Source organism: Muscardinus avellanarius (genome assembly GCF_963383645.1).
Source record: "Muscardinus avellanarius genome assembly, chromosome: 9".
Classification (NCBI taxonomy): domain Eukaryota; kingdom Metazoa; phylum Chordata; class Mammalia; order Rodentia; family Gliridae; genus Muscardinus; species Muscardinus avellanarius.
In genome coordinates this window covers 29,069,262-29,089,662 of record NC_137795.1, presented here as the reverse complement: position 1 = coordinate 29,089,662, position 20,401 = coordinate 29,069,262, and the positions used below count along the sequence as shown (strand labels likewise).

At 41.0% G+C, this 20,401-nt stretch overlaps 1 protein-coding gene across 2 annotated transcripts in view; it reads right to left on the bottom strand.

The window, feature by feature from the left end:
- The window catches only part of RAPGEF5 (Rap guanine nucleotide exchange factor 5), a gene marked incomplete at both ends in the record, with an annotated part of 259,218 nt that overhangs the window by 115,737 nt on the left and 123,080 nt on the right, over window positions 1-20,401 (bottom strand). For both annotated transcript variants that reach the window (XM_080701542.1, XM_080701543.1), the window contains one exon: window positions 897-1,022. In XM_080701542.1, the coding sequence (XP_080557668.1) occupies window positions 897-1,022 (126 nt within the window). The remainder of the gene's footprint in view (window positions 1-896; window positions 1,023-20,401) is intronic.

Here is a 20,401-nt window from a genome sequence, read left to right as displayed (position 1 = left end):
TCAGCAAAGCCCTGGCATTGGACGGTATTATAACTGGAGAATACTAATGGTTGAAGCAAAAACAAAACAAAAAAACATGGAACAACTTTTTCCCCCTTGGAAAGGGTTGAAAAATAAAATTCCAAGGAAAAATTAAAGTTAGAGAAAGGCATATTTATAAGCGTAGAGGAATGTTCCGCTTTGTGAGCAGTCCTGGGTTGTGCTGCACAAAGCGTGAGTCTTACAAACAACAACCACATCAGCAGGCAACAATGCACGTAGGGCAGAAAGTGGCTGCGCGGTTTCCCTCAAGGAGGGCAGCACGCTCGCTTCAAGGCTCTGCTGAATAACGGCTTTCAGGGGACCCAGCAGAATGGCATCCAAACAATGTCATGCTTGTCAGAACACAGTGTTCATGAGATACTAGGAAGCGTCCCTCTGACCCTCCCACTTGGTGAGAGCATCTCTAAACTGTTCTGCTCTTATCTATTTCTGGTGACTTACAATACATTTGTTTGGCATCCACCCCATACCAAACATAAAATTGTATCAGAACATTTCTTTCAAAATCCGGATTCTCGGAACTATCTGATAGGACAAAACTTCCAAGGTCAAACTGGGAAACACTTGAATCAGGGTCAAAATAGACATGCTTTCATGTTTGCTTAAATATAATTTCATATATCCAAATGGCTTCCTTTCAAGAAGTTCTCATATGAGTCCAGTAGCATAAACCACTAGTTTACAGCTCTAAGTAGCTATCATTTTTGCTCCGGAAGATACTTTGGGGGAAGAAAACAAAAAACCAAACCTAAATAATTTAAAATAAAATATCCTTTTCTTCAAACATTCAACCAGGCAGAAACATTTTTCACCCCTTCAAACCTGTACCCCCAAGAGTAAAAGGGCTTGCTTACATGTTCAGACTTCTCCGGTTCTTTCTTGTCTGTCTGCAGAAACTGACAGTTTTCTCTCGCCAGCTTCTGAACTAGTTCGATGCGCCCGATGTCATCTCTCTCTTGAAGCTTGCACATCACTCCGGCCTTAAGAGTTGGAGAGAAAGCGAAGATATACTTAAATCCACAGTCCCAGGACATGGCACCACTGCAAGGTCCACCTTAGAAGAAGCTCATTTTAACCAGGGCCTGAACTCGATCATGGTCTGGGTAAAATATTTCGCCTTTCTAAAGTTGAAATTATATTAATCTAGACATGCCATGCCAAAAGACCGAAAGCTGAGCTCACGTATGAGTGTACTTGAGGAGAGAGAAGGACAAACTAAATCATTTGCTACTACGTGTGTGCCTGACATGCTGCTTTTGTTTGTCCCTGACAGCCTGTTTCCTGTTACATAAGCAAGGCCTAGCAAGAGGTTAAAAATTCATGGGAAAGTTAGCCAGGAACCACTCTGGCAAAGGGGTGAAGTGATACAGAGTCCTAAAAATAACAGACTGCGACTTCCCAATTCCTCAGCTCTACCCAGATCATCCCATAGACAAATATACAGCAAGAAGGTTAGGAAATTTTTTTTTTCCTTTGCACAACTGGAAAATTACTAGGAAGCATGAGTAAAATTCTCCCAATGTTGTGTTAAAAAAAAAAAACAGTGAAAATTGAAATTAATATAAGAAATTGGGAAAAAGAAAGCTTAAAATTTCATTCATCGAGGTTTGGAAACAATCTATAAAACATCATTTTTGGTTTTGTTTATTGTGGTATTGGGGATTGAACAGGGTCATCCTGCCTCTCAGCTACACCCCAAGCCCTATTTGTTCTTTATTTTGAAACAGGCTCTCACTAAATTGCAGAGGGCCTCATTAAGCTGCCAAGGTTGGCTGTGAACCTATGATCCTCTTGTCTCAGCCTCCCAAGTACTAGGATTATAAGTGTGCACCACCATGCCCAGCTAGGCATCATATATATATGATATATTTTATATATATGATATATATGATATATTTTATATATATGTGATATATTATGATATATATATATGTGTATATATATATATATATATATATATATTTTTTTTTTTTTGGTGGTACTAGAGGTAGAACCCAGGGGCTTTCTACCTCTAGGCTATACTCCCAGACCTATTTTATATTTTATTTGAAAACAGGGTCTCACTAAGTTGCTGAGAGCCTCACTAAGTAGCTGAGGCTGGCTTCGAACCTGCACGATCCTCCTGTCTCAGCCTCCCAAGCGCAGGGAGTACAAGCGTGCGCCACCACGCCCGGCTTTAGGCATCATATTTTTATCGTACCAAAGTATTTGATGAATAATAATGAGGAAAAGGTAAATCTAGGATTTGAGAGTAGAACAAAAATGTTCATCCTAACATATAAATTATACACTGTTTCTGCTCAAATTCTTTCTTAAATGGTTCATACTGATATACCACGGCATAATCTAAGAAGGAAATCTGAAGTTATACTTGGCAGGAACAGTTAACCTATGGAATCTTTGTTTTACATGACCGGACCGACAGGATTTATATCAGAACATGTGCTCCTTACCATGACTAAATATGGGGGAGGGGCTGGAGAGTGAGTCAAAACTTCCCAGCCTTGCCCGTTTGAGTAGACATCACAGAAATGGAACCGTCCATGCAAAATAATAACGACAACTTTATTCCCCAAAGCAGTGACATTTCTTTATCTAGTGGTTCCTCCAACTTAGCAGGAAGCAAACAAAATCCTTGCAGTGGCCCAACTTACAGATTCCCAGAGGATGCAGGTAGAATTCATCCATCAAGCCAGAGATTTACTTTTACAACATCCCTCACAACCGATTACCTAGTTCTCGTTCTCGTCTCAAGTTTTCCCGGGCAAGGATCTCATGTTTCTTAAGATGATCTACACGCTGTTGGACAGCCAGAATTGTTGGAAAGCCTGACATCATACTAGATAAAACTCTGACACTATAAATTCAACCCAATGAGTATTAGTTTTGCCTTTTAAAACCATTAAAACAGCTTATTCCTTATCTCATATGACAGTCTTTCCAATATTTAAATACAAATGTCTACAACCTCCTTTTAACATTCTTTAGAGATGTCTCTAGTTGTATAAGCTATTCTATGTACTCATTCATTCACTCAACAGACTTTATTTTAGCAACAATCCAGGATAGATTATGAAGCCACAGAAATGAATAAGCATGAAAAATCCAGAGTCCCTCATATCATGGGACTTACATTCAATAAAGAATGTAGATTATATAACATGAATTGAAATATCAGGTGGTGATATGTGAGGGGAAGGAAAGTAAAGCAGGGTAGAGAATGATTATAGGTATTAATGAGACGGGGTTATCAAGGAAGGACTTTGGAGGAAGATGACAGGTGAGTGAAAACCTAAGAGAGCTGAGGAAGTGGGATGCGGACACCTGGCTTGCACAGGGCCTGAGGCTGGTGCGTGCCTCACATGCTCCTGGACCCGCAAAGGAAGCAGAACCGAGTCGGTAAGGGCCAGACTGGTCAGGCTGCTCAGGCGGGTGCCGGCTCACATCATGGGGCTTCCCTACAGGACAGGCATGGTTGTGCACACCTGTAATCCCAGTACCTGGGAGGCTGAGACAGGAGGATCACAGGTTGGTGGCCAGCCTCAGCAACTAGAGAGACCATCTGCAATTTAGTAGACCCTCTTTCTTTCCTCCTCTTCTTCTTTCTCCTCCTCCTCCTCCACCTCCTCCTCCTCCTCCTCCTCCTCCTCCTCATCATCATCATCATCATCATCATTATTATTGCAGTACTGAGGGTTGAACACCTGGGATCAATCCCCAGTAACAAAGCCCTACTTTTTTTATTCTTTTTATTTTGAAACAGGCTCTCATTAAGTTGCAGGGGACCTCACTAAGTAGCTGAGGCTGGCTGTAAAACTGCGATCCTCCTGTCTTAGCCTTCCAAGTACTGGGATTATATGGCTTGAGACTCTGTTTCAAAATAAAGATCAAAATTGGGCTGGGGGTATAGATCAGAGGTAGAATGCCTCTGGGTTCTAAACTGAGGAGAGGAGAGGAGAGGAGAGGAGAGGAGAGGAGAGGAGAGGAGAGGAGAGGGGAGGGGAGGGAAGAGGAGAGGAGGGAGGGAGGGAGGAGGAGAGAGAGAAAGAGAGAGAGAAAGGGGGAAATGAATGAATTTGGTTAGATCCTCCCATCCTTCCTCAAAGTGGGATAGGATATCCTTTGGAGTGTGTTGTGGTTGTTGTTGTTGTTGTTGTTGTTGTTGTTGTTGTTGTTGTTGTTTTGCAATACTGAGGAGAGAACCCAGGGGGCATTCTAGACTCTGAGCAACACCCCCAGCTCTAATTTTTTATTCTTTTCTTTCTTTATTTTTTTGAAACTGGGTCTTGCTGAGTTGCAAAGAGCCTCACTAAGTAGCTGAGGCTGTTCACGAACCAAATGCGATCCTCAGGTCTCTTGTCTCCAGAATGCTGGACGCTGGGATTACAAGCGTGCGCCACCACTGGCCTCTTTGGAGTGTTTTGAACAAAGAATTGGTACCATCTGATTAACATTTTAGAGGATCATTGTGCATTCTGGTTAAAATTTGGGAGGAAGTACTTGAAGCTATAACACTTAGGAGACTGGGTAGGAGCTGTAGTAGTGGTGGAGAAGGTCAAAAGTGGTTCAGATTGCGTGTTACGTCCAAGGGAGGGCCTGCGGATTTTGATGTTTATGTGTATCCAAATTATTTGTCCTAAGCAACTGGAAGGAGGAGGCTGTCATTTCCTGAGACTGGAAATCTGGGAGAAGGTCTGGGAAGGAAGACACCCACTGGACATGTCCCTGGGATTTCTGGGCTGTCAGTCTGGGGTCCAGGGGAGACGTCCTGCGGCTATGAACCTGGGGTCATCAGGGTGCAGATGACATGACTCTGTTGTGTAAATGGAGGGACGTGGATGCAGGAGCTGAGTCAGTGTGTAGACACTGGGAAGATGAGAACAATCAGGGGGAAGGCTACAGAGCGGCAGCTTCCGCGGAGAATCTGCAGAGCAGTAAAGATGTTTTAGGGCAGAGGGAGCAAAAAATACTAGCACATACTGCTTAAGTATTAAGTATTAAGTCAGATTGCTCCAAATGACTAAATTTGACAAGTCATTGGTGACTTGAAAGTAGGGATTTTATTTTGAGGCGGTGTGGACACAAGCTTCACTGGCATGCACTGAAGACGGGGAGCAGAGGGACCAGTGGGGCCAACAGGGTTTTGTTGCGTGCTTGTTGGTGTTGAGATGACGGATACTCCACTATACTTATCTGTATTAGAAATCTTCTAGTAGAGGGAAATTTGATGATGCAGGAAGGCGAGAGAGTATTTTCAAGAGTGATGTTCTTGAGCAGCAAAGAGATGATAAAGATCTACCCTCAGACGAAAATATGAGTCTAAATATTCCATCAACTGAACAGGACAGGAGGTGAAGTACACAGGAAACTTGTGGAAATTCTTTTCTGGAAGCTTTTTCCCAGAGAAGTAATAAGTCAAGTTATTAGCCGAGAGTGAGAATTTAAGGAAGAAGATGATGGAGGTGTGAGGAGAAAGGGCGTGGAATGGTCATTTAAATTATGAGTGTTGTAGCCGGGCGTGGTGGCGCACGCTTGTAATCCCCGCGCTTGGGAGGTAGAGACAGGAGGATGGCGCAGGTTCGAAGCCAGCCGCGCTGGCTTAAGAGACCCTGTTTCCAAATAAAAATATAAAAAAATAGGTCTGGGAGTGTAGCCCGGAGGTAGAAGGGCTTCCAAGAACCCCAGTACCACCAAAACAAACAAACAAACAAACAAACAAACAAACAAACATTATGACTGTTGGTGAGCTTTCCCAGGGGCCAGGTAGTAAATATTCTAGGATTTGTGGGCCATTGGTTCTCTGCCACGACGACTCAGTTCTACAGTTTTAGCCCAACGGTAGCAAAAAATAATATGTAAATTAATGAGCAAGGCTATGTTCCAATAATACTGCATTACAAAAACAGATAAAAAGATGTGGTTTGCCACTCCTGGCCTTAGAGAAGAGGGAAGTTGAATGGAGAAGGAGGGTGAGATTGTTGGCCTGGGGTAGCTCAGGGGTAGAGTGCCTGCCCAGGTGCACACGGCCCTGGGCTATTACTGATAGCCAACTTGACTTTTACTTTTCAATGCTTCTACCATTGAGTGTTTTTTCTTAGGGTATAGTTCTGTTTGTCAGGATTTTTTTTTTTTTTTTTTTTTGGTGGTACTGGGGGTGGAACCCAGGGGCTTTCTACCTCCGGGCTATGCTCCCAGACCTATTTTATACTTTATTTGGAAACAGGGTCTCACTAAGTTTCTGAGAGCCTCACTAAGTAGCTGAGGTTGGCTTTGAACCTGTGCAATCCTCCTGTCTCAGCCTCCCAAGCACTGGATGACAAGCGTGCGGCACCACGCCCAGCTTGTCAGGATTTTAAGAAAGCCCATAACTTGAGATAATAATAAACATAGGGACCAATCATTAAGGTTCTCTTTTAATCAGTACTTGAGAATGCAAAAGAGAGGTGATGGTATGAAGTGTTCTTTAAAGTAGGAAGGCAAGGAAACTATTTGGGGCTATTTCTACTCCTAGATCATTAACATTCTTTAGACATTTTATTAGTTAAAGGGATAAGTTTCTGTTACTTAGGAAATCCTTTATGCTTAAGTTTAAGATTTCTTCTCTCTCCATCCACATCCTCCTTCTAGTGTTTAAGACACTGCCCTAGCCGGGCGTGGTGGCGCACGCTTGTAATCCCAGCATTCGGGAGGCTGAGACCGGAGGATCGCGGTTCGTGGTCAGCCTCAGCTACTTAGTGAGGCCCTCTGCAACTCAGTGAGACCCGGTTTCAAATTAAGAAGAAAAAATAGGGCAGGGGGTGGAGCTCGGAGGTTAAATGCCACTGGGTTCCATCCCCAGGCCCGAAAAAAAAAAAAAAAAAAAGACACTGCCCTGCTATTGGAGAGAGGATGGTAAGGACACTGTAACCTCAGGGCCTGCTCTACTGTTGACTCAGGTGTGGACTGGCATGGCTCTGTCTTTCTGCTCCCTCATGTGGCTCCTGTATGATGCAGGACAGATATGAGACTGAGGCCCAGATGGAGCTGGTACCCAGGTGAGAGCACTGAGGAGCCACAGGGTCTAGGCCTGCCCCTCCTCACATCAGCACAGGCTCCAAGCAACAAGGCTGAGTTCCCACCGATTCTGATTCAGAAGCAGCATTTCCTTCAGGCTGTGGGTCACACATCCAGTTTTCTAAACAACTGATAACAGCATCAGCAATAAAAGGCTGAGACTGAGAAAGGGAAATTCAAGTGGCCAGGGTTATAATTTGGTCTGTGGGAACACAAGTTTGTAAGGAACTCTAACCATTTTTCATACCATGATTGGGATCCTGAAGATAGACTTTTCTTCCAGGAGGAACCATGGTTATTAAAACCAGATACCTGTGCTCACTTCAGCAGCACATATACTAAAATTGGATTGATACAGAGAAGATTAGCATGACCCCTGCACAAGGGTGACACGCAAATTCATGATGCATTCCATATTTTTGTGGTTCAATACGGCAGACACTAGCCACGTGCAATTGTTTAAATGAAACTTAATTAAAAGTAAAAATTCAGTCAAAAAAAATTAAAACCAGACACCTGGTTTTAATACATTTTAAATGTTGTATTAAAATATAATGTTGTATAAAAATATACATATACATATATATTTTCTGGTACTGGGGATTGGATCCAGGTGCATTCTACCCCTGAGCTACACCCCTAGCCTTATGTTTTAATTCTTGATTTTGAAATTTGGCCTCACTAATTACCTGAGGCTGGACACAAACCTGAGATGCTCCTGTCTCAGCCTCCCAAGTACTGAGATGATAAGCATGCACCAGTATACCTGGCTTACACACATATCTTTATAGGAAGAAATATGTTTCTTCCTGTGAAGGAAAAAGGAACTATGTTAGACCATGTTGATTAGACCAAGGAATAAGGAAACATATTAGAAACAGAAACAGGAACTTGGACACACACACACACACACACACACACACACACACACACAAGCATGCGCGTGTATGTATATAAATATATACATATATGTGATTTTATATATACACATATGTATATATAAATATCTATATCTATCTATATTTTTCTTCTTTCTGTAGTGCTAGGGATAGAAGCTAGGACCTTCCACATATTTGGGTAAGTACTCTAACCACTGGGCTACTTCAAGTCCTAAATATGTATTTCAAATGCAAAATGCTACTAGTTTTTTAAGAGGAAGTTTCAAGCTTGATGTGGTGGTATATCCTTGTAATCCTAGCATTTGGGAGGCTGAGACAGGAGGATTGTGGTTCACAGATAGCCTCAGCTACTTAGTGAGGCCCTTTGCAACTCAGTGAGACCCTGTCTCAAAATAAAGAATAAAAAATAGGGCTGAGGGTGTGGCTCGGAGATAGAGTGCCCCTCCAAGGCATACTGGTTCCATCCCCAGTACCACACATAAAAGAGTTTCAGATATATTATTTTATATTTATTTCATATCTTCTGATTGGAGAAGTAATACTGTTGTCTTGATTTTCTGGCTCCCACATAATTTCTAGATGCATTTTTATGAGACAATTCTATAGTATCTCTTATAAAACAACTATCAAAAAGACTTTCAAGAAGGGTTATAAATGCTGCTTTAATCTTAGGAGAACTTTAAACTAGAGAGATGATCATATATCCTGGATGGTTTATAAGATGGTTCTCTTTGGAAGAACCACGTTAAACCAGATGTTCTCTGGGGGTCCCTTTCACAGCTCCATAATTTAGTGATTTAATTCAAGAAACCCATGAATTTATTAATATATTTTGGGAGCTTTGTTATAGCAGGAGAAGCAAGATAATTAACAGTCCTTGATCTAGACTTTCACATTCTTGGTCTATTTAATTTATCTATGTGAAATTAATTATACACAGTTTACCTAACACTGCTAAGCCAGAAAAAAGGGAAAGATTAATGTGTAACTGTCAGACGAGTTATTTAAGAGCCTTATTTCAAGCTCTGTTTTGAAAAAGATCCCTATAATGTATAATTAAAGCTGTTCATATGACTTTCAGTATTTGAAAAGAGAAATGTTATGAATGTCAATGAAAAGACTCTGTTTCCTTTATAAATGGAGTCATGAAATGTTGGGTACGTTCCCTCGGTGGTAAAAATGAAGCTTGGTCAGAATTCCCTTAGGGAAGGGTGCGTGGATGATAAATGAGCAGTCTTTCTGTGACAAAAGGTAAAACAGCACAGTTCCGAGTCTGAAAATGTTCTCTGCATCATCTTAACTTTAAAAATCACTTGTTTCAGCCAGGTGTGGTACCACACGCAGGCAATCCTGTACTTGAGAGACAGGAGGATCGTAGTTTTGAAGCCAACCTTGGCAACTTAAGATAGGCTTCCAGCAGTCTAGCCATACCCTGTTTCCAAATAAGAAATAAAATTGGGCTAGAGGTATAGCTCAGAGGTAGAATGCCTCTGGGTTCAATCCCTATTGCCACAAAACAAACAAACAGACAGACAAAAAAACAAATGAACAAACAAAAAACAAACACAACTTGTTTCTAAAATACCTTGGTGCTGGGTGTGGTGATGCACGCTTGTAATCCCAATATTTAGGAGGCTGAGACAGGAGGATTACTGTTCGTGGCCAGACTCAGCTACTTAGGCCTTTTGCAACTCAGTGAGACCCTGGTTCAGAATAAAGAATAAAAAATATAGTTGGGGGTAGCTTGGAGGTAGAATGCCCCTGGGTTCCATCCCCAGTACTGAAAATAAAGTAAAATAAAATAAAATAAAATAAAATACCTTGGCAAAACATCATGCAAAAGCTGCTACCAGGAAGTAAGAGTTCAGCTTTCATGAATGCATGTTTGCAGTAAGAGAATGGCACAAATGCGACTCGACGTCAGCTCGGGGTATTCAACCACTTCTTCCTGATTACTTCATCATACATTCATTTCATTTAAGAACTAAACTTTAAAGAGAAATTCACCGACTAAACTCCTGCATTGTTCTTTTCTTTTCTTTATCTTTTTTTTTTATTTTGAGGTACTGGGGGTGGAACCCAGTACCTCAATGAAACACTGATGGGTTGGGATAATACATTCTATTACCTTTTTCAAAACCACTGGCTACCTATTTCCAAAACAAAACAAAAAAACATTAATAACTCTTTTCAGGAAAATTCAGAAGACAGATCATTAAAGAAAAAGCAATTTTACAGCAGCAAACATTTATTTTCTCAAGCTTCTCAGATAAAGTAAGAAAAGCATCAAAAAGCTCTCCATGGCTGGGATGGGAAAACACACCATTTGATCACTGGGGAAGACTAATATTGCCCATGGGCCTGCACTAGAAATCACAGCAGCTTTGTGAACCCAGGGGTCACTACAGCAGACCTCAGCCACCATGCTGGGGCAGCAGGTGGACACCACGTAGGCATGCCTGGCCCCTGCTTCCAGGCAAGGCGGTGAGGCAGGAGCCCAGGATGGTGCCGCTAGTAAGTGCCACGTGGGGCCCAGGATGGTGCCTCCCAGTCCTGGCCACAGGGAGGCTAGTACCAGAAAATTAGCTCAGGAAGCAGAAATGAAACCTGACCTGAGCCCCAGTATTGGTAACTCTGCCTATTATTGATCCAATCAAAACCTGTCTCATCAGGGCTATATAATCTACATGCTGCCGCCATTCAGGGCTCCGACTAGGTGGGAGCTTTGCTCTCTGGACCTCAACAGCTAATAGAGACCAAGTCTCCTGTAACAGCTGGGAGCTCCACAGACGGTCACAACTCCAGTTCTTCTCCTTAGTGGAATTTACTTGAACTAATACAGCCTGGTTGGACGGACCCATCCCCTCTATGAACACTGCGTGAGCTTCATCCTTCCAGAGCATGCTTTTTTTTGTACTTGGGTTTGAATCCAGGGGCATTCTACCTCTGAGATACATTTCTATCCCTATTTCATTTTTATTTTGGAACAAAGTCTTGCTAGGTTACCAAGTCTCATGACTTGCTGAGGCTGAACTGAAACTTTAGATGCTCCTGTCTCAGCCTCCCAAGTACTAGGATTACAGGTGTATACCACCACAACACAGAGCTCTAGAGCTTTCTTTTCTGATTAAAGTCATAATACAGTATTATAAATTCACATAACTGATTATTTTTTATTTTTTATTTTTTTATTTTTTGCGGGTCTGGGGATGGAACCCAGGGGCATTTGACCTCTGAGTTACAGCCCCTGCCCTATTTTTTATTATTTATTTTGAAACCGGGTCTCACTGAGTTGCAGAGGGCCTCACTGAGTAGCTGAGGCTGTCCGCAAACCACAATCCTCCGGTGTGAGCCTCCCAAATGCTGGGACTACAAGCGTGTGTCACCACGCCCGGCCACATAACTGATTATTTAAAGGACTCATTCATTTCATATCTTTGATTCCTTGAACTTTCATCTTAGAGAAAAGCCCTAGAGAGGCCCTGATATTAATTAATTAATTTATTTATTTAGTGGTATTGGGGATTGAAACCAGGGTATTCAACCTCGGAGCTACAATCCAGCTCAATTTTACTTTTTTTGTTTTGAAACCAGGTCTTGCTACATTGCTGAGGCTGTCCTCGAATCTGTGATCCTCTGTCTCAGCCAAGTACTGGGATTATAGGTGTGTACCACCAAACCTGGTTCCCCAATATTTCATCTTGTTTTGGCCTTAGAGAATTTATAGCTTAAAATTGTAAGAGTAGCAAACATAAAAAATAATAAAGAAGTAAACAAGAAGAATAAGCAAATTCTAATTACAACATAGAGGATTTAAAAGATCATTTATTCTTTGACAGCCACAAATAAGGAGTTTCTTCAGGGTTTTCTTTTTTAAGCATACTTTGGTTACTGATAAACTTTCAATATTTGGCAATTAAAATTGTGTAATTTATGGTTATCATCACTTAATATTAAAACGATTGACTCAAAAGAGGGGTAGGAGACAGTGAAAACAACCAAATGCTGTGGTCACTAGCCAATTGAAACAAAGCAAGAGTTTCCAATGTTTAACAAATTTTAGATCACTCACTGAAGACTTCATTAGAAACTGGTAAAACTCAGATACATTTTGACAAAGGTTCTTTAATCCTTTATTCCTATATAAAAATAAATAAATAAAGAGCTGGGTGTGGTGGCACAGGCTTGTAATCCCAGTATTCGGGAGGCTGAGACCGGAGGATCGTGGTTCGCAGACAGCCTCAGCTACGTAGTGAGACCCTGTTTCAAAATAAAGAATAAAAAAACAAGGCAAGCTTGGAGGTAGAATGTCTCTGGGTTCCATCCCCAGACCATAAATAAATAAATAAATAAATAAATAAATAAATAAATAAACAAACAGACTAGAATGAATTATTTATGTGAAGATACCATAATGGCAGACAGAGTAATACTGTACCCCAGACATTCTAGAAATCGCGTGTGTGTGTGTGCATGTGTGTGTGTGTTACTGGGGGTGGAACCCAGAGGCTTTCTACGTCTGGGCTATACTCCCAGACCTTTTTTTTTTTATATATATATATATACTTTATTTGGAAACAGGGTCTCACTAAGTTGCTGAAAGCCTCACTAAGTAGCAGAGGCTGGCTTCGAACCCGTGTGATCCTCCTGTCTCAGCCTCCCAAGCGCAAGGATTACAAGCATGCGCCACCACGCCCGGCTCCAAACCTATCTTTTATATTTTGTTTAGAAACAGGGTCTCACTGAGTTACTGAGAGCCTCACTAAGTAGCTGAGGCTGGCTTCAAACCTGCACGATCCTCCTGTCTCAGCCTTCCAAGCACTGGGATTACAAGCGTGCGCCACCACGCCCAGCCATGCTAGAAATCTTAAATATTCAATTCAAAAAGCAATGGGAAGCTGGGCATGATGGCACCCACCTGTAATCCCAGTACTTGGGAGGCTGAGACAGGGGGATTGCAGGTATGAAACTAGCCTTCACACCACAGAAAGAACATCAGCAACTTAGCAAAGTCCTGCATCAAAGCAAAAAATTAAAAAAGGGCTGGGGATGTAGCTCAGAGGTAGAATGCCTCTGGGTTCAAAGCCTAGTACCAACCAATCAAACAAACAAGAACAGTGGGATGGCTGATCATGATAATACTGAAAATAACTGAAAAAGGCTAAAGTCTTGGGACACTTCTGTGTACCAAGCTCTGCACTAATGGCTTCCTTGTTGTCTAATAGTTCTAGGTGGTTGTAGATCAAGTTTTCTCAGACAGATCAGAGGAGATGACAGCTGCCTTCCTTCTCCCACAGTCTTGACCTCTCTGTCCAACTCACAAGTATGCTTCCCAGCAAACCTGACTCTGGACTTTCAAACCTAAGCAGATTCTTTTCTGGATCGAATTATTGATCCAATAGTTTCATGATTTAATTCCTCTATATGTCATGCATATGTGTGGCTATATCACTGTTGCTGAAAAAAAATCACAAAATCCCCCAAAGCAAGATTTGTATATCCTTTTAAGGATTTTAAGAAATAAAATTGTGCTGAGTATGGTGACGCACGCCTGTAATACCAGTACTTGAGAGGCTGAAAAAAGAAGAATGCAGGTTCTAGGACAGCCTTAGCAAGTATGAGACTCTCATCAACCTAGTGAGACCCTATTTCAAAATAAAAATAAGAAAAATGGCGACTGAGGGACACAGCACTCCTCAGTAGCTGAAGCAAATAAAGTTCAAATACTTAGAAAGCTGTGTCTTAATCAACAAAATAAATACATACCAGGAACCAAATCAAATCCTGGTATCTCGGGGGAACTCTGAACTTGAAGAAGAAGAAGAACATAGATTGGACACCGGACCAGCTGCAGATACAATCGGATCTGAACACTGTTCAGCGGCGGGTTGCTTTCGCGGGCCCGCGGAGCTGCCTGCCCGATAGTCCCGATAGTCCCGCAGCAAGATAATCCAGGACTGAAAACAGCGAGCAGCACCCACCGTCAGAATTCTGTGTGTTCACCAGCGACTGGACCACAACAGCATAGAGACTCCCATGAATCCTGAACCAAGGAAGACAGGTACCTGCGGGCGCCCAGGGAAGTGCAGACCCCCCCAGCACGCCCAAGCCTCAGACCCAAGCACTCTCCTCTGCGCAACTTGTCTGCGCCCCGTCCCCTGCTAGCAGTCAGTGCCTGGGCCACTCTCTCACTAAATTGGAGCCTTCCTGTGTGTCTCGCCCCCTCCCCCCCCCCGCCCCCGCCACCTTGCCAGAGACGGCCTTCCAGGCTGCGAAAGCCCTGTGTAAACCGGAAATCTCCTTGGGGCACCCCCAGTTTCTACATCCCGCGGGAGGCAGAGACCATTACTGGGCACCACGCACTGGATCCTTGAGCACCTATCCTGCACTCCTGGCCCACCGCTAGGTGTTCCTACTCTCCTGGTAGCCAGATGCTTAGTTCTAAGCGAGAACTCAGCTCAATACACCTTGGAAGAGCATACCAGCAGCAACAGACAGCTGCATCCACTCACTCCTGGGTCCAGTAAAAGCAGCACACCCAGCCTGCACTCTTGGAATAGGCAGAGCTCTGGCAGCAAGCGTGGGCATCCAGGAACCAGCATCCATTTGCCCAGGGTACATCTTGGGACCACACCGGCTAACCCAGCTGGAATTTCCAGAGACACAGGAAACTCCAGAGGGCCACAATATCTGCACAGGACCTCAGGGGGAGGTTCTAATTATACCTTGGTCATTCTCCACCCATGTTGTAGGGAAGCACAGGTTGGAGCCTAGGGTGGTGAGTGCAGAGGTACTGACCACAGGTTAGAATTTTGCAGAACCTGTGAATTGTACAGACTCAAATAAAAGTGAAACCAGACATCCGGACACATAAACCTAAAGCAGCTAAAGGAGAGAAGGTGTCCAAACACCCAGAGTGACCTAAGAAGATAAAAAATAGAGTACAAAGAAAAATAAGAGACATTGGATGGTATCCTGAAAGTTACCAAAGCAATCAGATAGCACATATTATATAGACCTGATCCCATATGCGTAAATAAGGAGGACTGTTTATTTTACTTTTAATGTGGATGTTTTGTTTTATTTTGCTTTTACAGTGCTTTTGTTTTGGTATGGTTATTGCTGTTTTATTTTTTTTTCTTTTAACCCACACTTCTCTTACTTTCACATGTTGTTTTTATATATATATATATTGGATTATTTGCCTTATTTTTTTATTTCACACAGCTGCTAGTTCCTTTTATTTTATTCTTGTTCTTTTTTCCTCTTTCTTCCGCTTTCCTTCCTTTATTTTCATTCTCCTCCTTTGATTGGTTTTCCTCCCTTTTTCTTGGATTACATAATAGTCTTGGTACCTTGTGTGGATTTTTTTTCTATTCTTTTTTTTTTTATGTCTGTCTGCTCCTTCCATCACCCCTATTTACAAACCTTCCCACACTAACCCTACATACTTTTCTCCCCCAAAACTTTTCCACATAATATACCTCCTGGTCTAATACCCTACGTATTTCTTACATCCATAATTACTCCACGAACGACAAGAGTCCTAGTAGTTAACTCTCTCTCATTCCTAGCAAGATTTCACCTTACCATACTTAAAGTCTTTCTCAACCTAAACATATCCTCTACCTAATCTGACTCCTTTACCAATCACCCCAGCTCCTCCCACATCACCCACCCTCAACACTGGAAAGGCTCTGCTGACTAGCCGATACCCCAACTCCTAATATTAAGATTTGACTAAGCATAATACTCACGAACGATGGGTAGAAACCAGAAAAACAGGACAGAGAACGCTACAAATATGAGAACGAGGAATTATGAAGAGACAGCAGAAATCACGAATACTGACCTACTAGAAATGCAAGAAGGGGAGTTCAGAATCTTGTTGTTCAATATGATGAAAGGATTCAGATCAAGTATAGAGGAGGTTAGAGGTGAATTAGAAACACTAAAAAAGAATCAGAAAGAGGTCTGGAATGAAATGAAAGAGGCAATAAGTGAAATGAAGACAGCAATAGAAAGAAACTCTGGAAGATTAGATGAAATGGAAAACAGAATATCAATATTAGAAGACAGTACATCCCAAACCGAAAACACAGTCAGCGATATACAGAAATCTTTACAGCAACAAAACCTAAACATCCAGCAATTATGGGATAATATGAAGCGCCCTAATTTACGGATAATAGGCATTGAGGAAGGGATAGAGGTACAGACCAAGGGCATCTGTAATATCTTCAAGGAAATAATCTCAGAGAATTTTCCAAATATGGAAAGAGACTTCGATCTTCAAGTCCAGGAGGCATACAGAACTCCACTGAGACAAAACCAAAGAATGACCACTCCACGCCACATAATAACCAAAATGACCAATATAGAGGCTAAGGAAGGAATCTTAAAAGCAGCGAGAACAAAAGGTCGGGTAACATATAGAGGCAATACAATAAGAATCACCCCAGACTATACAACCCAGGTTAGGAATGCTAGGAGAGACTGGTACGACGTGATTCAGACCCTGGAAGAAAATAACTTCCAGCCCAGATTAATCTATCCAGCAAAACTACTATTCAAGATCAATGGCGAATCCAAAGTCTTTCACGATAAACAGAATCTCAAAAAATTCATGAATTCAAAGCCAACACTAGAGAAAATTCTTAAAGAAATAAACCATAAGGAAGAAAAAAGAAGCAGACTTCAGAATCAGAGAAGAGAGGAAGTTAATAAGTGGGCCACTTAAGTAAAGAAGAAAGATCACACCACCCAAGAGTAGACAGAACACAAAATGGAAGAAAACAAAAATCATATTTCAATAATATCTCTTAATGTCAAAGGACTTAACTCACCAATCAAAAGACATAGACTGGCAATGTGGATTAGGAAACATAATCCAAATATATGCTGTCTGCAAGAAACACACCTCACAGCCAAAGACATTCACAGGCTGAAGGTGAAAGGATGGAAAAAGATATACCACGCCACCAGTGACCAAAAAAGAGCAGGGGTAGCAACCCTAATATCCAACAAAACAGACTTTAAACTAAAACACATCAAAAGAGACAAATCAGGGCACCTCCTTTTACTAAAAGGAACAATATACCAAGAAGATATAATGATAGTAAATATTTATGCCCCAAATATGGGTGCAACCACATTTGTAAAACAAACCCTTCTGGACATAAGATCCCAAGTAGACCCAAATACAATAATTCTGGGAGACTTTAATACGCCTCTCACACCACTGGACCGATCTTCAAGGCAAAAGTTGAGTAAAGACGTGTTAGAACTAAAGGAAACCATAAAACAAATGGACCTAATAGACATTTTCAGAGTATTTCAACCAGGAACTACAGAATACACTTTCTTCTCAGCAGCCCATGGAACCTTCTCCAAAATTGATCACATCCTGGGACACAAAGAAAATACCAGCAAATTCAAAAAATGTAATATAATTCCTTGCATCTTTTCAGATCACAACGGAATAAAAGTAGAAATCAACAACAGGAAACTTGAAAGAAAGTATTCAAATTCATGGAGAATGAATGATACTCTATTGAATGACGAATGGGTAAGAGCAGAAATTAGGGAAGAAATAAAGAAATTTATGGAAACAAACGAAAACAGAGACACAACCTACCAAAACCTATGGGACACCATGAAGGCAGTACTAAGAGGAAAGTTTATTGCATTGAGTGCCCACATAAAAAGGACGGAGAACCACCAAGTAAAGAACCTAATGACACAACTCAAGGATCTAGAAATTCTGCAACAGTCTACTCCCAAAGCCAGCAGAAGGCAAGAAATCATCAAAATTAGAGCAGAAATAAATAAAATAGAGAACAAAAAAACAATTCAGAGAATCAATAAAACAAAAAGTTGGTTCTTTGAAAAGATTAATAGAATTGATAAACCCCTGGCCAACCTAACCAAAAGAAAAAGAGAATCAACTCAAATTATCAAAATTAGAAATGAAAAAGGAGATATCACCACAGATAGTGAAGAAATTCAAAATATTATCAGAAACTACTTTAAAAATTTATACTCCAATAGACTTGAAAACCTGGAAGAAATTGATAGATTTCTAAGCACAGTTAACCTTCCTACACTTAGCCAAGAGGACATAGCAAGCCTAAACCAACCAATAACAACCAAAGAAATAGAAATGGCAATAAAAATTCTTCCACCAAAGAAAAGCCCAGGCCCAGATGGGTTCCCAGCTGAATTCTACAAAACCTTCAGTGAACAACTAATACCAATACTGCATAACGTGTTCCGGGAAATTGAAAGAGATGGAACTCTCCCAAATTCCTTCTATGAGGTCAGTATCACATTAATCCCCAAACCAAATAAAGATACTTCAAGAAAGGAAAATTACAGACCAATATCCTTAATGAACATAGATGCAAAAATTCTAAACAAAATACTAGCTATACGCATTCAAAACTATATCAAGAGAATAATACATCATGACCAAGTCGGTTTCATCCCAGAAAAACAAGGCTGGTTCAACATACGCAAATCAATACATGTTATTCACCACATAAATAGAATCAAGAACAAAAACCACATCATCATAGCAATAGATGCTGAAAAAGCATTCGACAAAATCCAACACCCATTTATGTTAAAAACACTGCAAAAAATTGGGATAGAAGGAAAGTACTTCAACATCCTTAAGGCAATATACTGCAAACCCAAAGCCAACATTATATTGAATGGGGAAAAACTGCAAGAATTTCCGCTACAGTCAGGAACAAGACAAGGATGCCCACTATCACCACTCCTTTTCAACATAGTCCTTGAGACTCTTGCTGCAGCAATCAGACAAGAGAAGGAAATCAAAGGAATTCAAATAGGAAGAGAGGAATTAAAATTATCCTTATTCGCAGATGACATGATCCTCTATCTGGAAGACCCAAAGAACTCAACCAAAAGACTTCTGGACCTGATTGACAAATTCAGCAAAGTCGCAGGTTATAAAATCAACCTAAAAAAATCAGTGGCTTTTCTTTATGCCAACAACGAATCCACAATGAAAGAAATAAAAACAACAATTCCATTCACTATAACCTCAAAACCAATAAAATACCTAGGAATAAATCTAACCCAAGATGTAAAAGACCTCTACAACAAAAACTATAAAACATTAAAGAAAGAAATTGAGGAAAACCTTGGAAGATGGAAAGATCTCCCGTGCTCATGGATAGGCAGAATAAATATCATCAAAATGGCCATTCTGCCAAAACTGATCTATAGGTTCAATGCAATTCCCATTAAAATACCAGTGACATTCTTCAGAGACCTAGAAAAATCAATCATGAATTTCATATGGAGAAAGAAAAGACCTAGAATAGCCAAAGCAATTCTCAATAACAAGAAACACGCAGGAGGCATTACAATCCCAGACTTCAAACTATACTATAGAGCAATAGTAGTAAAAACAGCATGGTACTGGCACAAAAACAGATATACTGACCAGTGGATTAGAATAGAAGACACAGAAACAAACCCACACATCTTTAGTCAATTAATCTTTGACAAAGGGGCCAAACACATACGCTGGAGAAAAGACAGCCTTTTCAACAAGTGGTGTTGGGAGAACTGGCTAACCATTTGTAAAAAGATGAATCTAAACCCCTATATCTCACCAAACACAGGAATCAACTCAAGATGGATCAAAGACTTAGAAATTAGACCTGAGACTGTGAAGTTAGTTGAGGAGAGCATAGGTTCAACACTACAACATATTGGCACAGGCAGTAACTTTCTCAACAAAACCTCCAAAGCTCAGGAAATTAAAGCAAGAATAAACAAGTGGGATAACATCAAACTAAAAAGTTTCTTCTCATCAAAGGAAACTATCAATAACCTAAAGAGGAAGCCTACAGAATGGGAAAGGATCTTTACCAGCCACCATTCTGATAGGGGGCTAATATCCAGAGTATACAAAGAGCTCAAAAGACTCTACACTAGCAAAACAAACAACCCAATCAAGAAATGGGCAAATGAACTAAATAGACACTTCACAAAAGAAGAGATACAAAGGGCTAATAGATACATGAAAAGATGTTCTTCATCACTGGCCATCAGGGAGATGCAAATCAAAACTACACTGAGATTCCATCTAACCCCAGTCAGAGTAGCAAGCATAAAAAAATCAAATAACAACAAATGCTGGCGAGGATGTGGGGAAAGAGGAACTCTTTTACACTGTTGGTGGGAATGCAAACTAGTTCAACCACTATGGAGATCTGTGTGGAGATTCCTAAGAAAGGTGGGAATAGATCCACCATATGACCCAGCTATACCACTCCTGGGTATCTTTCCAAAGGGGTTGAATTCAGAGAACTACAGCAACATATGCATACCTATGTTCATAGCAGCACAATTTGTAATAGCCAAAATAT